Raw genomic sequence first — 24,506 nt, 5'->3', positions numbered from 1 at the left:
CACATTAATAGTAAAGATTCAATATCCTATCATTTGTTCATACTTACAAACTGCTATTTTAAATTGTATTTCAACTTGTGTACAAATCAACTTATCATAGAATCCCTACAGTGTGGAAGCAGGTCATTCCATCCATCAAGTCCATACTGACCCTCCAAAGGGCATCCCACCCAGACCCACATTCTTAGCTTATCCCTGTAACCAAGCATTTCCCATGGCAAACCACCTAGTGTACACATCTCTGGACACTATGGGCAATTTAAGCAATGCCAATCCACCTAACTTGCACATCTTTGGACTGTGGGAGGAAACTGGAGCACTCGGAGGAAACCCAAGCAGACATCCGTGCAGACCCCACTCAGACTGTCATCCAAGGGTGGAATTGATCCCAGGTCTGTGGCATTGTGAGACAGCAGTTCTAACCACTGTGCCACTGTGCCATATGGATGTACTCAGAGATGGAATCTGTTCATACCTAGGGACTTGGAAATAAACATAATGCCATATTGGAGCACTATTCTGAGGTCTGCAAAACAAGTCAGAACAGAATGCGTCATTTGTAAGTTTTATTGGGTTTTTTTTCTGGCCCACTCAAATGGACATTTATACACATTATCTGGGGTTACCTGATTACTCACAGTCTTCTGATACTTTGTTGCCAATTATGTTGTACTGTTGAGCAAGTCTGTCCAAGTTTGTTCATGCTGGATATTGAAATGCCAAAACAGAAATGTTGAAGGTGACAAAAATTCTATTCAATTCTATCCATCTTCAATCCTGTACAGAGAAGAAAGGAAACCCATACAGGCAGAGAGGTGACGAATGCTTGAGTATCATTTTCTTTGTACTGATGACCGACATAGTCAAATTAATTGGAATGAAAGATCCATTTGCACTCCAGAATGTTGTTCTGAAAGTTCTGACATATTTATCCACATGAGAGTATGATACAAATTTTTCTTGAATAGCTCACATCACCTAACCATATTTTATGTTGCCAAAGGAAAGTCTCATTTTCTAAAATAGTGCATGGAATTTAATTTTCATTGCCAAAATATAGCAACAATGCAAAATCTTTCGAAATCTAATAATCAACAATAGTTGCTGCTGTTGTTTAATTGCACCCTTTGTCTCGAGTAACACAACAGTTTAAAGAATTGTCAGAAGACACATGATTGGGAGCTGAACAGTGGGATAGAAACCGTACATGGGCAGTAAGTAGTGGGCCTCAATAAGGACTAGAATTGGGGCAGGCTTGGCGGGTCAAAGGGCCTGTTCCTGTGCTGTATTGTATTGTATTCTAAGTTAGGCATGTGATAGCTCAGCTGACATTGGTCATGATGTTCCGATCAGGATTGAAGACCTCAAAATTGCCCATCATGTTGTAGAAGATGTCTAAATCTGAGATTCTGGATCACGGTCCCTGATACAAACCTGTCCAGAGAGACATGTCCAGCAGCTTTGAAAATACAACTACTCTTGCAGTGGTCACTGTGCTATGTTCTGTGATTTTAATGTCCAGCAAGACAGCCAGCTAATCTGACAGCTCCTGTGAAGATTATGTATGTGTGAGCTAAATGCTGAGTTAAGCTGTCAGGTAGCTAGGCTGGTAGGGTGCAAAGTAGGGTTAGGGGAAGGTTGTTGGTGCCAGGTCACTGAGGGGGAATAGTTGTTGTGGGTGAAGGGGAGGAAGAGTGCCAGGCGGGTGAGAGGAGGTTAGTGTGACAGGTTGAGACGAGGGTGCCAGATGTGTAACATGCCTGGAAGGTGTGGTTGGCAACATACCAGGTGCTTGGCATGCTAAGGAAATGGGTAAGTAGTTAGGCCTTATAAAACCAGTGGGGAAGGGGAAAGTCAGAGAGAGGTTGGGCCTGAGGTATGAAAGGGGTTTAGGCTCAGGGGATGTGGCGGATGTCAGCTCCACCTGCCCATTTGTATCATTCTACAGTTTAGTGGGTACCAGGAGTATAAATTCTGGAGACTGTCAGGGAGCAGGGTTGAGGAAAGTACCAATGGGTTGGGATGGCAGCTAGTGGTTCCAGGGATTTGTCCGATCCAATGATGGGGTTGAAGAATTTTGAAATTGACAGATGAAAGGGTGATGGTTGGTTCCAAGTGGTTAGGCGAACAGAGGTAAGGCTGCATGGTGCAGGCTTTGGGTTGTTAGTGTGGGAGTCTGCTCACGTGGCATTTGTCAGGATCCAGAGACTGAAAGGGATTGATAGAGGTGCAGTTGTGGGTTTCAGTTTAATAGTTAATTTGAACCTGGAATAGCTTTTTAATATTTTAATCTTCCAGGGTAATTATTAAGTGAGTCAAAACCCTCCGAGTTCTCAGACTTTAATGGACTCTTTCAGATGGTCCCAGTGGAGTCACACCAGAAAGTTAAATTTCCCAGGCAATCCCAGGTTGCATCAGATAGTCCCAAATTGTATTTCCAGTCTGTGCTGCTCCTGTGACAACAGAATAACTAGGAATGCAATGGATCCCTCATCTAAACACAAGTTGTCTCTGGCAGAATAAAAGACAGGTCTTCCAATCAAGGTCAAAACCCTGTTTCTAACACTGACTGGCCTAAACGAAACTACCCACTCACTTGCATGTGATGTTTCTGTCCTAAATTCTAATGAGGGCTCTGGAAGAACTCCCTCAGTGTAGGTACCTTGGAGAGAGCAGAAAGAGAGTTTGTAAAGAAGCCATTTCCCCTTTTTTTTACAGTACTAGCTGTTGCATTCTGGTAACTGTTTAAAGGTCCCAAAGTTTCTCAATGTCTGGGAGTTTGGGCATGCGTGTGATTGAAGGTTGTTTAGATGTAGAGTGGGTGAGGTAGATGGGTCAGGGGACAAGGGTGGCTCTTGTATTTGCGTTCAATAGGTGAGGCAGATCGTGGGTGACACGGTGGCACAGTGGTTAGCACTGTTGCCTCACAGTGCCAGAGACCCTGGTTCAATTCCTGCCTCAGGCGACTGTGTGGAGTTTGCACGTTCTCCCCGTGTCTGCATGGGTTTCCTCTGGGTGCTCCGGTTTCCTCCCAAAGATGTGCAGGTCAGGTGAATTGGCCGTGCTAAATTGCCCGTAGTGTTAGGTAAGGGGTAAATGTAGGGGTATGGGTGGGTTGCGCTTCGGCGGGTCAGTGTGGACTTGTTGGGCCAAAGGGCCTGTTTCCACACTGTAATGTAATCTAATCTAATGTAATCTAATCTAATCTAATCATTGGATAGAGCGGGACCTTATAGGGTGGAAGGTAGGTATGATGGCAGCTGAGTTGAGTGGTGAGGTTGATTTGGGTTGTGTTGCGCACTGCCAGGTCAGACCAAGAGGGTCTGTCATGTTGGGGTGAAACATGTCAGGTTAGAGGGGTAGTCAGATGGTGGGGGCCAGTCGGATCAGTCTATGTAAGGGGATGATGCTGGGGAGGTCTTTGGGGCAAGTTGGAGGGATTTAGATGGTGAGGGCTTGTCAGAACTGATTGTGGGTGGAATCAAAGCAGTCACAGGGCAAGTCAAAGGAATTTGAGGAGTAATTGGTGTGGGCAGTTAGTCAGATCTGGCTGGGAGCAGAATTGGGACTGGCTTCAGAGGGGTGGTGGAGGCTAGTCAAGTCATTTAGGGGAATATTAGAGGGGGGAGTTAAGGTTGCCATTGAATGATTACTGAGAAGTTGGACAATAATTTTATTGTCTCACATTTCGTGTGCAACAACTTAGGTAAGTAAATTAGAACTGACCAAAGTAGAGTTGAAGACTTTTTCAGAGGGTGCCAGAGGGGAGGAAAATTTCCCATCAGAATTTCAAACTTCCTGAGTAATTTCTCTGTGGTTGACCCATCTGGATTTACATGGATCTTACCATGCTCTTTGGGTCTTACACACAATATCTAATGATCCAAAGTCTAAAGAGCTGGGCAATCCTTTTAAATGTTATTTCAATTCCAGTTTTATTTGCAACTATTAGTTTGGAATGAAAATTCTCATTGAAAGCTGTTGAACAAATAGGATTATGGATTCCTCAAACTAACATAGTGAAGTTATTCTGACTACATGATTAGTACAGAGAGGAAAGATCGACAATTTTGTCATATTTACAGATTATGAAAAGAACACCCACAGACTTTGCTTTAAAATCCTGTTCTTTCTTGTGTCAGTGGTATCTAGCATATAATAACCTGGCTATTTTTAAAAAAAAATTCCAATAATATTCTGGCAGTGGATAACTTTGTTGATGCCAATTTCAAACATATTGTAGAAGAAAATCAAGTTATAATTACTGGAAGACTCTGTTTTGTTTACAAGATGACAAGGTTCTCTATTTTATTAAACCTATTTCATTGATTCGTTAACTTTCCATTTTCTCTTTTTAACAATTACTGCTCTCACCTTTTTCATCATATAGTATGAATTCCATTTCTTAATAACGATTTATAGATATTGTTAGTTCTTGATGCTAGTTTTAGATGCATTTTTATTTCATAAAACTACTCAATAACATAGAGGGAAAAATGATGGAACTGGACTACACATGAACTTGTATTGTTTTCCATTTTGTGTTGGGCTAACTGGGCTAACTGATTGATCATGACATTCGGCTTAACACAACTTTGTCTACCTTTGTGACCTTTTGCAAATTTGGATAGCTGTCTTAGTGTGTGAGGCATAACACTTCTCAAAAGCCATTGGTGAACACTTAACAGTTCATATCTATTTCTTTTGTCAGCACTAATGGCTAATTCATTTGAAACTCTCACAAAAGAAGAGTCTATGAGGAAATAAATTTAGTCCAGCCCGTTGGGAAGTGGATCTTCCCTGTACAGTTATTGGAGATGCTGATCCCTCTTGAGAAATATGCTTTTACAAGACATAAGTGAATTTGGGAATAAAATGTATTGAAGAGTCACTTTGAATTCAGAAGAATGAGTGAACTAAGAAGGTATTTGTTAATGGCAAAATTCTTCAAATGAAATGTGCACAACTTTAAATTAGTTACAATGATCTTCCAACACTCTATAATATTGTAGCAGGGGAGACAGTTAATAAACTCCATAATGCATTGATCCAAATACTCTATCTTTGCATCTCTGAGAAAAGTGAAGGAGTATCAGATTGAATTTGTACTACACTGAAGTAGAATCTGTTCTGATGAAAATAGTACTATATCTACAGCAAAATGGACATTAATCAAAAGCCAGGCACAGCCATCCTATTATGAAATGAATCAGCTAAAGTAGTTATCATAGAATTACAGAATCTCTACAGTGTATGGAAGCAGGACATTAGGCCCATCAGGTCCACACCGATCCTCCGAAGAGTATCCAACCCAGACTCGCCCTCCTATCCTATCCCTGTAACCTTGCATTTTGCATCACTCATCCACCTAACCTGTTCATCTTTGGCCTGTGGGAGGAAACCGGAGCACCCAGAAAAAACTCACGCAGACACAGGGAAAATGAACAAACTCCACCCAAACAGTCCCCTCAGAATGATATCCCTGTATTTCCACAATCTCAAATATATGTGAACAAAATGGTATAAACTATACTAAAAAATGAAAGAACTGTGGATGATGGAAATCAGAAACGAAAACAGAAATTGGTGGAACAACTCAGCATGTCAGGCAGCATCTGTGAAAAGAAAATAGAGTTAATATTTCGGTCCAGTGACACTTCTTCTGAAAACTTTGTATTTTTTTGTATTGTTTTGGTTCTGGTATTTATCAACTGAATTTTAGTAAAAGGGAGCAAATTTTCACTTAGTCATATTTAGTGAATATTTCTCAGTCACCAAATGAAAATAGGTAATGTTAATGCTGAGCAGTATTCATTAGATTGGTTTTTGGTTGCCGTAAGTCATTGCAAAATATCGGAATTTGTTTATAGAGTAGATGTCAGCACATTTTACCACCAAAGCATAAGAGGAACAAAGCCATTGTCCATTCAAAGACGTACCAAGCATGAACAACATAAAACAAGTTAGAGGAATGATCTGTTCACAGCTTATTTTTAAGCTAGTTGATAACACTTTGCTATAATTAGAATGATTTAAGTGTTATTTGTTTAATGGAGGCTGACACTACTTGTGGTTAACGTATCTCATCCAATTAAATGCAGATTTGTAGCTGTTCCAAGCTAGTGATTGAAGGCACTGTTTGATGTGCCATAATGATCCCAAGTCCAACTTCTGCTCCATGCTGAGTTAGTCGATCTCAGCCAAGGCAATGTAAGAAATATTACAGTTGGCTTCAACATCTCAGGACTAGGGAGGAGAGAAATCATCCAGGTTTCCTGCTCCTAATTGCTCCCAATTGCTAACTTCTGGAAAGCATAGATGTGTGATTGTGAATGTAATTGGGTGTGGTTGCAATATCCTTTATGGTCAGAGTTGCTCATGAAGAATACTTCTGTAGATATGGATACGAAGGATTGTGAGCATTCCAGTCAGCAGGAGTTTATACCTTCAAGGCAAAGGAGAAAATAGACCAAAATAATTGTTTCTACAAAGAAAGAATGTCTTGCATTTATATGACACCGTTTACAACCATGGGACTTCCCAAAGCATTCACAACCCATTAAAGCACTTTTAAAGTGCAAATCCCTGTTGTAATGTACGAAGTGCAGTAGCCAACCTGCACACAGCAAGCTCTCACAAGCAACTATGTGATAATGATCGTATCATCTGATTTTGAGGGATAAATAGTGAACAGAATATTAGAGTGAAACCTTTCTGAAATAGTACAATAGGGACTTTCACATTCACATAAGAGGGAAGATTGAGTCTCACTCTAATATCAGACCTAGGTATTTATTTAAATAACCATTTTGTTTCCCTACTAATTAAGAAACTTAGCTCCTTGGTATAGGACAAATGACAATTTGGGAAAGAGTGGAAGATAAGGCAAGAAATTGTGCTTAGCTGGAGCTAAACTCGTTTCCTGATTGGATTAGACTAAGTTGGATGTTCTGGAAACTAAAAATCATGTTAAAAGCTAATGGGAGATAGTTAATCATAGATGGCAAGTGAAATGAAGTTATTTACTTTGGATTAAGCAAACCTAAACAGACTTCTGTTATCCTGCAGAAGCAGAGTTGTAGAATGCTGAATTATCTTTGGCAACATGCAGTGTATGAACAAGTTTTCCAGCACATAACATAGTCAAGTATATATTTGTCCAGAAATTCTGATGTCTCGATAGTTGTAGACTGGTATTACATGTCAGGGCTATGTGGTTATCCAACACAACACAGTCTGAGGAATTGCTTGGGAAATTGAAAATTTCCTGAAGAAGGGCTTATGCCCGAAACGTCGGTTCTCCTGTTCCTTTGATGCTGCCTGGCCTGCTGCGCTTTTCCAGCAACACATTTTTAAGCTCTAAATTGAAAATTTTTATGGACGATTATTCTGCATTTGGAACTCACCAGATAATATCCTTTATAAGTCATAGAATCATAGATACGCTACAGATCAGATGGAGGCCATTCAGCCCATCAAGTCTGCACTGACCCTCTGAACCTAACTCTGCAACCCCACACTTAATCCACCTCACTGATATATCCTTGAACACTAAGGCAAAATGTAGCATGGCCAATCCACCTAACTTGGACTGTGGGAGGAAACTGAAGCACCTGGCGGAAATCCACACAGACACAGATGGTACATGCAATCTCCGCGCAGTCATCTGAGGGTGGAATCCAACCCAGGTCCCTGGCACTATGAGGCAGCAGTGCTAACCAATGTGCCACCATGCCACCCAACACTAAGGATTCCAACTGACTTAACCTTAATAGTGCCCAGGAAAAGCTATAAGATTACATTCCTGCTGTAACTCCCAGGTAACTGCAGCCCTAGTTCAATACTTAAACCCCCAACCCCAACTGTAGCCCCTTCTGCCCTGACAGCTCTCCCATCCTCATCTCTTTAGCCAACCCAACCTTCACTAACCCCCACTGAACATGACAAGACCGTAAACTCTGACACTGTCTGCTGGTGGACCAGGCACCCATCCACCCGATCCAATACCCCAACCCAAATCATCACTCTTCCTCTGACATGATATCCCCCACACAGCCCAAACTGATCCAACCCTGCTGGGCCAGTCAGAACGTCCTATCACCTTCCACAGCTCCCCCCCCCACCACCCCCCCAACCCTCAGACTTTACACCATGCCCCTGACCTAAGCCCTTAATCCAGCTTGAAAAGAGACCCTTTTATCTGACATCCTACCCACATTGTCACTTGAGACCCTACCTCCCCCTGCCTCCCCACTTGTTACCACAATCCCCCCTCCCATTTGGTACCCTAATTCCTACCCAACTCCCCGCTCACCTGGTCCTTACAGCCCACCTCCCCCACACTCACTTTTTACATACTTGCCCTTCCACAGTAGCTGTCAAAGTGACTGCTAGACATTTGAACCACAGAATAAAGAACTTACAGATGTAAAAGGGCAGTGGTTTCCATGCTGATCTTCTCTGCTGCCGACTGTGATATTTCCTGGAAAAGTCTCTGTTGTTTCAGTAACGTGAGAATCCTGTCCAGAAATGTCTAGTGTAGAAAGGATTTCAGTGTAACTGTATAATTTCTTTTGTTCAATTAAGCTTGGAAATAGTATTTCAAAAGCTGATCAGAATTTCTATGCCAATGTTCAATAATGCTGAAATTTGTAAAACACATTGAGAGTATGAGTGATTTCCCTTTATCCTTTAATTGGCCATAATAACTCATTTGTTTAAAGGTGGATAAAAGTTGTTCAATATTTAGAATAGTTATTTTTTGTATTATTTTATACATCTCTCTTTTGGTGTTAAAGAAGTTTTCTCTTTATTAGCTGATAGACCCATCGGTAATAGTTGCCCAGGTGCATATTCAGCATGTATTCTCAAAGATAATAAATCTTGGCAGGCTAATTTGGGTGTGAAAATGTCCTCTTCCTCAGCTGATGTCATACGTACACTTCAAGGGAAGTTTCTGGATAACAGTCAGGAAAGAGAACCAAATGTGGGATTGCTGAATATGTTTCTAGCTTGATACAGGCTAAATATGGCCTTTACTTGTCTGCATGGTACAGCTACTCCTGGATAAATCTGAGCCATAGGATGTGTCAAAAGTATTGTTCTACTGCAGAATAGACAATAGAAGGACACTTAAGTATCAGTGTTATAACACTTGACGCTCAGGAACATGTGGCTTCTGAACAGTTGCCCATCTTTTTGTGTGTATTCCAATCTGAATTCCAATCCACTAACTGGTGGAATCACCATCCGGGGGAAATGGTGCAGTTTCTTCAAACGACAGTGCAAATGTACTTGTAGATTTCAAGGTGAGTTGCACCGCTCGTCACATGTCTTGTAGCTTCTGTTGTCCACTTAGAGTAGTATTCAAAGTCACATTTGTTAGTTAGTTAATGACCACTGAGTGCTATCCTTATAGTTGGGAGGGAGGGGTTTACAAGTTGGTTTTACCTTAACACACGTGTCTGGGACTAAATCTGCACCAATGTAAGTTCCTTAATTGATTTCTCAGGTAAATCAAGGTTACCAATCACAATTGACCAGTTAGCATGGTTCATTTTGTGTTAAGTGAGGAGATAGACCTTGATACTTGAGATGAGATACATTTTTACTTTGTTCCAAATGAAAAGAAGAAAACTTTAAGAATACATAAAAGCAAAATACTTTGAATGCTGGAGATCTGAAAGAAACAAAGTTTTGGAAAAATGCTCTGCAGGTCTAGCAGAGAGATAAATAGTTAATGTTTTGAGAACTAGGTTTCAGACTTCACTGACAGAATTCAGCACTAAAGTAGGAGAAAGTGAGGACTGCAGATGCTGGAGATCAGATTTGAGAATGTGGTGTTGGAAAAGCACAGCAGGTCAGGCAGCATCGAGGAGCAGGGGAATCGCGCTTTGGACATAAGTCCTTCATCAAGTGACTACATTGGTCTAAATTTTGATATACCAACTCAGATATTCTGTTGAAAAAGTTAAAGCAAATGCATTCTGGAGGAAGTGAATTTTTAATGGATTAGTAAATTATTATTTTTGCTGAACAAACTCTCTGGCCCGGAAACAAAGTAAGTTTACAACTGTTGAGCTGCAAACCCTCAGAATAAAACTAGTGCAGGATCTAATGTTATTTTTCAGTCACTGTTATCTCTTCCTTTTAATCCCATCTATAATTTATCCTAGTATTCCATAAGATATGGACATCATTGGCCAAGCCAGAATTTGTTGTCTGTCCCTAATTGTCCTCGATAATGTCATAAGCCATTAACCTGAACTCTTGCAGTCTATATTTTATAAGTATGTTCACAGTGCTGTTAGTAGGCAGTTCCAGAATATGAACCTGTCGATAGTATTGCAATGCCCTCATCCTTTGATGGTTAGATTTTCCAGATTTTTATTTTATTTTCTGTAGACCACTTATAGGTCCTGTCTTGGACTCTGTAGTCACTTAATGAAGGCCTTATGCCCAAAGTGTCGATTCTCCTGCTCCTCGGATGCTGCCTGATCTGCTGTGCTTTTCCAACACCACACTCTCGAATCTGATCAGAAGACATATTTCAGTCTAATTGGTTGAAGAAACGGACTCTTGTTTATCATGTCAGCATATTGTGAAGATCTCATGTCAATGGATCAGAAAAGAAATCTACTAACAAGCTCTTGAAAGTGCTTTGAGCAGATTTCAGCAAGGGTGATTGCTGAAAATTGTTTCTTTGCCATTGGAAGCAAAATCTGGGCTAATATGTAAAAACAAGAAACACATGCAATTTCCATATGAGTTAGAGCTGTGGGTATTTCTATTCTGTGGGGTTAGATCTACTAGGAATTAAGTTAAAGCTGCCTGACTTCATTCAACCGTATATTACATTTTTTTAAAAATGGATTCAATAAAGATCTATGAAAATGGGTAATGTGCCTTCTAAGATTGGTAATGCAGGATTAGATCCAATATACAGAAAGATAGGAAACCACATTTGTCATTTAACCGTATCCTGGGAATGAACTATTCGCATTTGGAAACTCTTAAGCTATAACCTGACAATGACTGCTGTTTTATTCCCCACGGTGTTATTTGGTTCATCTTGGACTAATGACTTGTTGCTTCCAAAGATAACATTAAAATCAAATAAGACAACAAAAAAAATTGCACAGCCTTTGTAACCTGAGAACTCCATCTCTGTTAGAGAAATTACAGTGCAATGTGGTACAACAGGTGCAAGATATTTGACACTGTTACTTATGCTGAACAAATTACACCCTCTTTTCCTCTTCTTGGGCCTCCTGGTGTTTCCGGAATTTTCTTAGAAATTTCAGAAACCATGTAACGAGGAAATAAGAAGCAGAGAGTGCTTGATCTGCCTATTAGTAGGACCACAGGACGACTCTATGAGAAGCCTCGGAAGCAAATTGATACACACACGAGTGTATGCAATGAAAGTTACTGTGGCTCACTGGGGATTCAGCGAAGGTTTTCTTGACAAATTTCCGTGAGTTATTAGATCGGAAACCCTTTTCAGCATTGACTTGCACTCTGTCTTGATATTGTCTGATTCTAACTAAGCCTTGTTAAGTCTCAGTCTCATTCGCTAGCTACACTTGTCATGCAAATTTCATAGGCCAGTGTTTTCATAGACTTTCTTGTTCTCATTTGTTTCAGAGATAATACTTTCAATTTCCTGTCAGGCCATTTGGATTTGTGTGTAGTCTCAAGTAAGATCTGCTGAGCCCCAGGCAGAATGTGTAGCTCAGGTTATTTAAAGATGAAGTATAAAAGCAGTAATAAGTATTAGATAAGCTGGTTGAAAATCTCTGCTTTACAGGGGATACTTTAACTGAATAGTTCAGAACTGAACATTCTGTTATTTCTATGTACTTCGAGGAATAAAAGTTATTTTACCCAGTCCCTTTCATGTATCCTTGTCGGATATATTTTTGTCTTACTTAATTTGGCAACAAGCTTGTGGTAGTAGGTTGACTGAAACTGCACAACTTATGGCTGACATTGGGCTCCATTCTGTTATCCTATTCTGCTACCTCATACATTTCTTATTTTCAGTATAAATTTCTCTCCCTATATATCGTCTGTATGTTTCTGTGGGTGACCACAGCAGACTTGTTCTTCATCCAAGTAATACATTTGTCATTCTGGGCTGTGACAGTCTTGGTTGAAGGTTTGAGATGTCAAACTTGCAATCCTCAGTGAGTCATACCTGTTGTCCTGGCTTCTAATTGGCTAGTTAGACATCATTACTAAGACTATGTCATTTGCTACCAAGCAATGAATTACATCATATTGTTAACACAAGCACCTCTTGTTAACATTAATGATAGTTCATTGTCTACCATTGTTAACCAAACAGCCCCCAGTCCCAGTGTAGAAAGGATTGGTGGCACCACTCTAAACACACCATGGATTGGTATGAGGGGTGGTCTCTCTCTCTCTCTCTTTCTCTCTCTCTCTCTCACACACACTCACACATACACACACCAAACAGTGTTAATTCCATTTCATTCTCCAACATTATTGTGAGACTTGCTGAGTGCTGAGTTTTTCCAGAACTTTCTGCTTTTTTATATATTTCAGATTTTTAACATCGGCAGTATTTTGTTTTTATTTTATTGGAAAGTAATTCTGATCTTGTGCATTTTTCAATCATCTCTTTTCAGCTAGTCATCTGTTAGTCAAGAATCCTCACTATGTAACAGTTGCCACCTCTACACCCACAGCCACTCCCTCTACCCCACATCCTGATCGCAGGGGTGATGAGACACTGTTTAAATGTGGCTTGAAACGAACAAGTTCAACATGGAGTAAGGATTGAAACCAATCCCCACTTTTGACTCCATGTCTCATAAGTAATTTGATCTGTAATACATATAGAAATGATAATTATATCATACCCATGACTATATAAATTCAATTGAAAATACTGTGCTTTTCTTACATTTTCGTGAAAAAGTGCTTTTGGGAAAACTCTGCAGGAAACAAGATGGTCACGTTTTGCAATAGATTTTCAACTGAAAAGGTCTTTCAAGAAAGACAATAAAACATCCTTTTGGGAAAGAAGCTTTCTGTTAATTAGCATTGAGTGCATTTCCACACAGCAACTATAAGCCCAATGGAATTGTTTTGTGGGAAAGTAGGGGTAATTGAGTTCAGTGCATCTAAGTTATCTGTACCTTCAACTTGGCATCTCCACTGTGTTTTGTTTTGTGTACAATGTGTGACACTATGTGCAATTCTACAAGCAATGATCACAAATCTTTTTGTTAGAAACAGAATCAAAATTGTTGCAATGTGCAACTTGTTCCATCTCTGCATAAATGGCTAGATTTTGAGATTTGACTTTCGATGACCTACAATACAGTAAAGAGTCAGGAAGAGACCAGAAATATGACATTGCGAAGCTACAACTCTGAAGGTCAGATGCAAATGTGAACATGAACTAAGTAAGGTTGCTGTTCAGTTGGTTAGATTGCTGAGAATTGAACACATATTCTGCTGGATTATTGGAAAACTGTCAGACACGGTATTAAGCTGTCGGGAATCAGGAATCAATCAGTGGATCATGAAGTAAGTAGACAAAATAACCACAATAATAACAACATGTATTTAAATAATATCTTTAACAGAGGTAATTTGCAGGGGTGTTATTAAACAGATTTAGTTAAAGAGATTTTAGATTAAATAACCAAAGGTGGAGTCAAAGCAGTGGGTTTTAGGTAATGTCTTGAAGAAAGGTGAAGAGTTAGAGAGAAACAGAGGCTAAGTAAAGAGTACCAGAGGTTAGGTGGCAGCAATGTAGGATGGAACATTTCCAACCCTGGTGCGGCAGGAACAATAGTGAGAAAGGTGAAAATATATGGAGAAAGTGAAAGTAATCATAATTTTGACAATGAGAAATGTCTTGTCATCTTCTATTCAAGCCTAATGGTAACTTCAGAATTTTACCAGAGAATGGTGACCAGCTTTTTTCAATGCATTTGCATCTCAATAGAGCTCCAACTCAGCTTATTTGTTCCCCTCTCCCTCATTGAGGAGCTGGAGAGCATAGATTCCTAACATGTAAATTAGAGCAGGTACCTGGGGGTACTGAAGGGCATCATCGAACAGCTTCTTCTCAACATCACCCCTCCATGCTCCATGGACACACATTCCTGATGAAGGGCTTAAGGCCGAAACGCGACACCCCTGCTCCTCGGATGCTGCCTGACCTGCTGTGCTTTTCCAGTGCCACACTTTTTGACTCCAGCATTATTTTCAACCGTTTGTCTACCCAAATCATCATCAGCAAACCACTACCTTCAGCACATTATCAATACTACTCTCATGCCAACTCAGACACCACTTCAGCCATTCCAAATTTCACTTTGGAGCTCCAAGGCACCTACAAATGATATTTTCTGTAAGTTGTAAATTGTAAAGGGACACACACAATTCATACATTTACATCTTACAAATCTTAGCTTCACATGTGTTTATGCTGAGTAAAAGGCAAGCAGCTGGCGATAGTGAGGATACAGGTGCCGGAGAGGTGAGGTGCCCCCAGTGAGTGGGTAGGAAGCACAAAGGGCAGGAGGAGTGAGTAACTGAGGCAATGAGGTGGATGACAGATATTGAGGGTAGATGCTGACATACAATAGTGAGAGTAGTGAACTGAGTCTTGATGTAAGGTATGTTCAATGACAGACTTAGAGAGAGTGAGGTAGCGGAAAGAAGATGGTGACACCTTTGTAGGGAGGAGAAGATTATTGACCTGCTGTCTGCATTGCTGGGCATCCCTTTACACCTGGGGCACAGCTAAAACCTAGGCTTCAATTTAGATTTTGGATGTGGTCTGAATGTGTATGTCTTATTCATAGTCGGCAGAAGAAAGAATTACCCTCCTCTCCACCAGACCATCCATCAAAACCTCTAGGTTCCTCCCTCTGAGGTGAAAAGCTAGGTTTCCTTTTTTCTGCGTCATGTCCTCAGTGATAATGATCAGGGACTATCCTGGATTTTTGTGTTGAATCTGGGTTGAAGTATGGCCCAGGTGGTGTGAGCACCAAAAGAGCCTGGCAGTAACAAACATTCCACCTGTCTGCCCAGTTCCGCAAGCCATGTACCCTAGATCCCAGTCCTTTAATTAATTTTAAAGAGCAGAAGATTGTGTGTGAAAAGCCATTCTGAGCCATGGTGGATTTGGTGCCTTGAATCTTACTGAAAATAATTTTAAATGAGCAACTTTTACCCACAGTGTTCAATGATTATGCAATTGAAAATCCGGTGTTTATAAGAGGTTAGAATTGGAAGAGCACAGAAATCTCTGAGGATTGTAGGACTGGGTAATGTTACAGAGATGGGAGGTGCAAGGCCATGAAGATATTTAAAAACAAAGTTGTGAATTTTTGAAGTTAAATTACAGGCGATGCAGGTCAGTGAATATGGATTATGGATGAATCAGTTCACTTATATATCCAACAGTAAAGGAGAAAAATAAACTGATCTTTTGTATAGTGGCTTTTATACCCTCAGGACTACTCAAAGCTCCACAGACAATTGATTAGTTTTAAAAATGTTACTGTTTCTGTGTAGGCAGACATAAATAGAGAGTAAGAGATATATAATCACAATCAAATGTATTTTCAGATTCAAGAAAACAGACAAAGCAAGCCCCACCAAAGATAAGATGCTGTGTAGTTGCGAATTATACAAAAATTGCAGTACATCATCTGTCAATGATCGTTTCATAACTGCTGACAGTGTAAGTTATGAACAATCATGAAAGAGCAAACATGATGTGTGCCTATATGCATTTACAAACTGTTCCTTTGTGTCTGGAAACCACACTTTTGTAAGAAATACCTGAAGCAAAATGTTCAGAGTTGAAGTGCCTATTTATTTATTTATTATCTAATTTTCACAACTTTACACTTGGGTATGCTTGAATTTCATCTCTGTTGCTTCCAAAATTGTCCCATTATCCATTGGCATGTTTTTATGCCTTTTTCAATCTCCTGATTCTTCACATATTCTCTTAGTTTGTATTTAATTTCCCAAGTTTTAAATCTGTATAAAGTGTGTTAATACAGCTTCAATGATCTATTTAACTGTCAATGATTACACTCATCAGCCTTGTGTTATGCCTTGCTGTTTGATTAGTCATAGGTGGAACATGGATTTTTGATAGGCAAATAGAGGATACTATTGTTCACATTTCTCCCAGATAAATTGGTAGGCCAGTGCCCAAAGTGTTATGTTTGAAAGGGTTCAGAAAAGATTTACAAGGATGTCGCCAGGGTTGAAGGATTTAAGCTACAGGGAGATGCTGAATAAGCTGGGGCTATTTTCCCTGGGGTGTTGGAGGCGGAGGGGTGACCTTATAGAGGTTTATAAAATCATGCGGGCCATAGATAGAGTAAATAGACAAGGTCTTTTCCAGGGTGGGAGAGTCCAAGATTAGTGGGCATAAGTTTAAGACGAGAGGGGAAAGATTTAAAAGGGACCTAAAGGGCAATTTTTTCACTCAGATAGTGGTGCATGTATGGAATGAGTTATCAGGGGAGGTAGTGGAGGCTGGTGCAATTACAACATTTAAAAGGCATCTGGATAGTTACATGAATAGGAAGGGTGAGAGGAATATGGGCTAATTGCTGGCAAATGGGACTAGATTAATTTAGGAAATCTGGTCGGCATGGACGAGTTGGACTGAAGGGTCTGTTTTCATGCTGTATATCCCTATGACTATATGATGCAAGCTCACAAGCAGCAGAGGATTCGAACAGAGCTTTGTCCTGGTAAATGGTTTTGTTTTAGTCAAACTCCAGCTCTGTTCTCCTTTAATCTAAAGTGTTCCTGAACATATCACAAACTTGTGCCAAAAATTCTCTGGCCTTGTGTATGTTGTCATGGAGAGAATGTGTACCCAAAATTAGTCAAACATAAATGCTACTCATATGGGTTTCTGAGTGCAATGGTTCAGAGACAATTGAACAAATAAATTGGTTTATATGCACCTGTTGTGCTTAAAGTTAAAAGGAAATCATTTGTGTTACTAGACAGCAGATAAAACAGCATCAAAAGGACACTCCTGTCTTATAAATTACTCTTTTTTGAAATGCCAGGAGAACTGAAGGATTATCTTTATCATGATGATATAATTGCAACATCAATCATATTTGTAACTTCACTTCAATTTTCATTTAATTTTAAGGATGAGGTTTTTTTTTAAAAAATCTAATTTTCTAAGGTTACTGTGATGACCAGCAACAGACTTTATGGAGTGTGGTGTTCTTGGCTATTACATAATTTTACTGAAACCTCAAGAACTGAGGCCATGAGAGCCATTTAATAGATGGCTGCACTCCACTGCTTTAGTGCCACACACATAAAGTTCTTGCGTGCATAAGCAAATCATCTTTCCTACTGAGTTCAATAAATTGGATAAACTGCTGCACTTTTTTGCTTCTTCCTTTCTCACTAGTTGATTATGTAATATTATGAAGAAAAACATGTTTCCATACTGTTCCAATCAATGACAACAAACACACAAACCAATACAAATGCTGTTGTGAAACATCTCGCATCTCGATTGGTCCCTGCTTGTGGAAATAGATACATTTGATTTGCAGTTATTGAAAAAGGCATGATCCTCATGAAAAATGTTTGTTAAATCTTTTTCATTTGTTTACAGATACTCAGAAACAATGAAGTCAATGTTACTAAATCTATCATCCTGTCATAGGGAAGTAAGGAAACAAGGGTTAAGATCAATGCAATAAAAATAATATGTGACATTTCCTGGTCTTATTCTTGAAGACAGCCCTTTAATACTTTATTGTTCAATAAAATGATTATCTACTGTGGCAATCCCATTTATTCTCAGTTTGTACAGTCCCTGTCTTCCTTTCTGAAGTTTCAGGTTTTCCATAGAGCATACCTTTTGCTCATAGCTGTTGTTTTTAATGTTCAAGTAGTATGTCAGTGGAAAGTAATTCAAAATGATTGAATAATTTAGCAACTTTGGTTTGCATTTCAACAGGGCAAAGGACCTCCTATATTAAAAGTCTTTGTTCAACTTGAATGTTACATGTATTTCTTATGGCTCTGAATGTGATATAATCTTTTGCGATCAATGCGTTTTATATTTTTGGTTGCAGTTCATCTTTTTTAAATCATATACCTGGTCATTAAACATCTTTTTTGTCCCTACTCATATTTCCCGTGCAACCAACCATTTGCTATTCATTATTATGTAAAGTGTGTCTCTTCTTTACATATTATATCCTGGTATATCCAGAGAATGTGGTGTGTTCAGCAGTTTGTCATGTGCCATTTGCAATATGGTTTAAAAAATTCTGGAGTATTTCAGATACACATCATTGCTGAGGCTGTCCCTCGTCAGCACTTTAATGTTATATATTTCAAGAGACGACAACATTTAATTTAACTCCTGACTTGCTTGAATTCCATAGCTATGAAAACAACCTTCCTTTCATTTTTACATTTGAGATGAATAAGTCATAACTGATGTTAGTATGTGTTGCTTTCTGATACTTAATAAAACTGTGTTATAATTGTTATGTCGACATGTATCATTGACAAGCTGCTCGGAATGGTTTTTACATTGAATGATCAAAACTGAAGGACATTTCATGGATTAACTATAAAGTGCTAAAAATTGAAGATTTAGGATATCATCTGAACTCTTTGAAATATCTAATGTCTGAGAATCACTACTATAGTTAATTAGTTATTGTTAAATCATTCTCAGATACTCCAAGGTATCCATTTATTATGCTTTAATCGAGGGTAGTTATCTATTCCTCTGTAATCACTCTCAGTCTACTATTCCCTCTGTAATTATTATTAGATGTCTATTATTCATTTTGTAACTCCTTGTAGCTATCCATCATTCACTCTCAGATATTATTAGTTATTCTCCGAACATTCTCATGATTCTATCTTTTCTCTCTCTAATCACCCTCAGGTAGCCATTTGTCATCCCTAAATTACTCCAAGGTATGTTAGCTACTCTAGAATCATTCACAGACATTTATCTTACTTGATATGAAACTCAGTTTTGATATTTATGACAAACACTTTCTGTCAGTGTAATTCTGTGTTCTGTGTATTAAAGGGATGACACTTGTGTTTGAAGTCAAAAATGGCAACTCACACTTGCAAATCAACACAAGGTCAAATGGAATCATATAATGTTTCATAATGAATTTCAGAGTGTATCCAAAATCTTACCGGGCACTACCAGAAACAGAAAATCTTTCCCTAGGAAAGCTGAGATCTATTCAATGCTTCACTGGCATGTGTAAGAGTTAAAGTGGACCAGAGAGGTCATCACTGGTCCTTAGCAACTTTTTCTGACTCCATCTGAGTCATTGTCCTGCCCACCGCAGGTCCCATCTGGAATGTCTTTGCTTTATTTTACACATCTTACTCCTGCCTCTGGGACTTCAATCTTTTATTACGATGAGAAAATAGGCTGAACTCACAAACACTAGTGAGATATAGATGTTAGGGAAAAAACAACTTGGCAGTAGACAAAGAGTAATCCTATATCTTAGGGAAACAGAACCTTAATGAGGACAAATGGAAATGCCTTTTGAACAGCTCAGTGACTGATTGAATGATATGAGTTAATAATATTGGCTACTGATAATTGTTATTAATTTAATCAATGAGGAGTAAAAGGTTATGGGTAATAAATGCAAGGTAGTCACTAATAAATCCAGTAAAAATACATTTCTTCACTCATAGAATGATGGAAATGCATAACTGACTACCAGAAAACAGTAATTTAAACTACTAGCTATAAACATTAGCATTGATTCCTTTAAAGGAAAACGAGGTAAACACATAAGGAAGAGGGTATGCTGATGAAGTATTCAGGGAGTAGAGTCTTGGAAAACATAATCAACAGCAGAAACCAGAATGAATTGAAACAGAATGACCCATTTGTGTTGTACACGGGAGCTAGGGACGTGGGAGTAAGAGAAGGCCATTTAGCTCTTTGAGTTGCTTTGACATTCAATAAGATCATGCTTGATTTGGTTGTGGCCTCAACCCTTCTTTCCTGTCTGGCTCACATAACCTTCGCTTGCTTGTCCATCAAAAAACAAGTGAACTCAACCTTGAGTACATTCAATGGCCCAATCTCCACTGCTTTTCCGAAAGAGAAATTTACAAACAAAACCCAGTGAAGAAAAGGAAATCCTTGTCTCCGTATTAAAAGGGAGATCTCTTCTTCTTAAACTTGTTCTAGTCTCCTTCCAAAACAAACAGTCTCTGTTATTCACCCTGTTTGGACCACAGAATCTGGTATGTTTCATTAAGGTCACCTCTCAATCTTCTATACTCCAACCTATCAAACCTTTCTTCATGAGATAAGCTCTTCATTCCAGAAATGAGTCAAAATAACTTTATACTGGACTGCTTCTAACACAGAGTAATAACTCAGGAAGCCTGATTGGAAAGGACCATCATTTGTTGTTGAACACAAAAATAGGGCCACAACTTATTGCAATGGTAAGCTGTCGCCAACCCACAGCAGACAGCTTTGCAGACTGTCCCTGAATCTGTTTTTTTTTCTTTTTTATTTCCAGCATCACACACAACTGAACAGTTTTTTTTAAAATCACTATGGTATTTTTATTCTATCTTTTTAGCCACCTTCTATAAATTATCCATGATTCCAGTGGAATCGTTGATGTTAAGGGAAATGCAAACCACCAAAGGTGATCAGGTCTGCTTTATGCTATTTTCAATTCATCCTGTTCAGAGATGTATGACACACTTCCGGAGCAGGTGGGACTTGAACCAGAGCCTCTTGGCCCATGGGTAGGGACACTATCACTGTGCCACAACAGCACCCCTGAGTCTATATAGGGCTCAGGTGATAAGTTCTAGCTCGTCAGTCCAATGCACATTACCAAGAGAACTCATACTCAACAAACTCCACAGGAAGATTAATTAGTAATGAGTCCACTGGGATTATCACAGACAGTTACATTTTATTTAAGTAAACAAAAACTGTACCTGTCATTTCAGATATGATATCACCAATGCTCTATACAGTTGTGGTAAAGTTCTGTGCTTTTTTTGTTCATTTCCCTTGCAATAAGCATCAGCAATCCATTTGACTTCCTTATCACTTGCTCCACCTGCATACTTTTTGTAACTATGATGCTCAGATCCCTCTGTACCATGATATTCAGCAATCTCTTTCCATATAAATAATGAACAGCTTTTCTATTCTCCCTGCGAAAATGAAACATGAACATTTCCCACATTATAGTTCATTAACCATTTTCTTATACCAAATTACTTAATCTGGTATATATAACTTTACCTCCTACATCATAACCATCTTGATTAATCAGCGGATGGGCACAGGAGCTCAGTGGTTGGCACTGCTGCCTCACAGTGCCAGGAACTGGGTTCGATTCCGGCTTCGGCTGACTGTTTGTGTGGAGTTTGCACATTCTCCCCGTGTCTGTGTGGGTTTTTCCTCCCACTGTCCAAAGATGTGCAGGTCAGGTGAATTGGCCATGATAAATTTCCCATAGTGTTAGGTGCATTAGATAGGGGTAAATGTGGGGACTGGGGTCTGGGTGGGTTACTCTTCAGAAGATCTGTTTCCATACTGTAGGGAATCTAATCTAAAATAATCAGCAAATATATTTATCGTCCTTCACCAAAGTCACTCATATAATTTGTAAATAGTCAACACTGATGTCAGTTAAAGCTTACAAATATAAAAGTGGACATTTAGTCTGACTCTATTTCCTGTTAGAGAACCAATCATTTATCTATGCTTGTATTTTACCCTCTTCTTACACTATGTTTTACTGTTTGTTTCACCTTATTAAATGCCTTTTGGAAATCCATGTAGACTACACCTCCAGATGTTGCTTTAGCACTTTGTTACTTCCTCAATGCACTATAATAGATTTGTTAAACATGTTTTGGTCTGCATGATCACATTATGATTTTCTAAGATTCCTGTTGGAACTCATCTTGATAATGAATTCTAGCAATTTTTCTTTGGCTGATGTAAAGTTCATTATCCTCCAGTTTCTTGCTTTTTGTTTTCCTCATTTCTTGAATCAAGATATTACATTGGTTATTTTCTATTTTTCTCAAGCCTTTCCAGAATCTAAGAAAGTTTGTAAGATTTTATTATCTCAGCAATCACTTCTTTTAAGTCCTTAAGATACAGGCCATTCAGTCCTGATGGCTATCATTTCATGGGGCTATGGACATCTTCACAATATTACTGTTAGCGTCATGTCACATATTCGGGTACCACCACTGCTGCCAGCATGTGATATTCTGGTTTGACTAATTCACTGTCACCAATCCTCCTTTCTCAATGTTGTGTTTTGGCTTTTTTAATTATCACTGGTGAGTCTTAACAGGCGAGGCACTGTCTTGGATGACAAGGTAGTTTGTTGTATAATAACAATAGGTACAGCTTACATTACTGGTCATGCATAATCACCAAGGACTCTCAGAAGCTGCACATGTACTCAGCTGTCATCACCCAAAGACTGTGACTTAATTAGATTGGGTGGAGCTTAATGAAACATGAACTTTCACTCGTTCAGAAACATCAATTTACATAACCATCCCTTGTCAAACTTTTGGTAGAATAGCATTCCCAATACCTTTTCTCTGGTGGTGGTGGTGATTGTCCTACGTTTCTCACTCCAATTTGTCTCTTGATTTTCATATATCTTTGGGAAGTTGTCAAAGACTTCTCTAGTGAAGAGAGACACAAAATACCTGTTCAACTTCTTCACCACGACCAACTCCCTATATTCACACCCTAAAGCATATCCTGTCAACTGAGAGCATCAAACGTGTTATTTTGATGATGTTACAAAGGCCTGGTGGCTTATTCTGTTCCCAATGTTTCATTTCCTTAAAGACTGTATCGGTTAGCATTTACAATCCATATCCCACTTTGTTGGGTGCATATTTTGTATTTCTTTAACAGCATGAGATTACAAATTCAAGGGAGGTGGGCATTGGGAAAGGATGGGTGGACTAATGCAAAAACGTCAAAGCATAGAAGAGAAGCATTGTTAAATCTACTTTATTTGTGAAGACAGTCATAAATAAGGACTAGGTTTGTCCACATACATTTTTAAATAGGTAACATTTAATGTAATGGTTCTTCACTGGTTGTAAAGTATTTAGGGACACCTTGAGATTATGCAAACTGTAAATGCAAGAGTTTTCTTTCTTTTAATCCTCATTTGGATGAGTGAAATTGCTTATTGTAGAGGTGGGGCAGTGATGGTTTATTGTGAGTGGATCATTGGGAGAGAGTAGGTAAACCTATTACATAAAATAAACCATTTTATGTCAATCATACTTTGGAGGATGTTGATCATTCCCCATCTTTCCAGTTCCTCTGAACATGTCCCAAAATTCTGTTGCTTCCTTGTGCTCTGGGAATTTTATGCCAAAGCAATTTTTTTTAAAAAAAGGTAGCTGTTAATGATGTTTAAAAGAAGTTGTTTAGAAGGATAAAGGAATGAGTTGCATTTATTAATGACTTTTCACAGTGTCGAACTCCAAAGAATTTCTGCAATTTTTAAGACACCATTTTCAATAGGAACTGATTGCTTGCTTGAATCTTATTTGTAAAGTGACTTAAAAACACAGAAACATCACAGATTGTTTTCCACATCATATGCTTTCCACTGTGTCCTCTATTATGCATATCCATCTAAACTCTGTTAATATAGCAGTACTACATGTCCCAGATGATATGGATGAACTGACACAGTATAGAAATGCTAACAGCTACTTTTGTTCAAGATTACAAATTCAGAAAAGTAAGTTTACGAAGCCTCTCTCTTCCCTCCAGACATTTTGCCTTTGGAGGAGTTTATTATTTTAGACTCTGGCCTGGATTGTTTTGTAAAAATTACAGCGGCTGTTTAAAAACTGGATGTGATGCATTGAGATTGAGTTGCTGCTGAAACAAGGGGAATGTTTAACTGTCATTCACTTGTATCTATCCACGCTCTGTATGGAAAGCAAACTAACCAAACCAGTGAAATGAATGATGATAATTGTAATGGTCCTAAGTGGATTGAAGGCATTTGTACAACACCAATAATAACACCGCCAACAACAACAAAATCTCCCTTTAGCTTTCAATGTTAAGATAGCTGGCAGTATAAAAGGAGGGCTTTGTGATGTGATAGAAAGAGTCAGGACAAGCTTGTGTAGTACGGATGAAAGGTAGATTTAGCACAAGTGCAATTCAGCTTAAAGACATAGGAAGTAAGATAAATTAACCATTTAAAAGAGGCAAAATATCAGCTGTGTAATTCAACACCTGCTTCAGAAAGTATCAAGCAAAAATAATCCTTTGATTATTTACATATGTGCAGTGCAAGTCAACAGTGTCTAAATAACAAATCTGATAAACGTGATTCTTGGCCCTTTCTGCAATTTTTCATTAGTGCTTACAAAATCCATTTTAACGGTTTTCTCCCACA

At 38.9% G+C, this 24,506-nt stretch overlaps 1 protein-coding gene across 9 annotated transcripts in view; it reads left to right on the top strand.

The window, feature by feature from the left end:
* The window catches only part of dachd (dachshund d), a 593,865-nt gene that overhangs the window by 501,801 nt on the left and 67,558 nt on the right, over positions 1 to 24,506 (top strand). Inside the window, exon 10 of one of the 9 annotated variants that reach the window (XM_043691365.1) lies at positions 17,666 to 18,517. The exons of 6 other annotated variants lie outside the window; for them this stretch is intronic. In XM_043691365.1, the coding sequence (XP_043547300.1) occupies positions 17,666 to 17,682 (17 nt within the window). In that variant the 3' untranslated portion in view covers positions 17,683 to 18,517. Of the gene's footprint in view, positions 1 to 12,656; positions 12,888 to 15,621; positions 15,946 to 17,665; positions 18,518 to 24,506 lie in introns of those variants that run through there. 2 more of the 9 variants (XM_043691364.1, XM_043691363.1) reach the window with 2 other exon arrangements.

Source organism: Chiloscyllium plagiosum, chromosome 6, assembly GCF_004010195.1.
Source record: "Chiloscyllium plagiosum isolate BGI_BamShark_2017 chromosome 6, ASM401019v2, whole genome shotgun sequence".
Classification (NCBI taxonomy): domain Eukaryota; kingdom Metazoa; phylum Chordata; class Chondrichthyes; order Orectolobiformes; family Hemiscylliidae; genus Chiloscyllium; species Chiloscyllium plagiosum.
The sequence above is the reverse complement of the archived record's forward strand: the minus strand, read 5'-3'. Positions and strand labels throughout refer to the sequence as shown.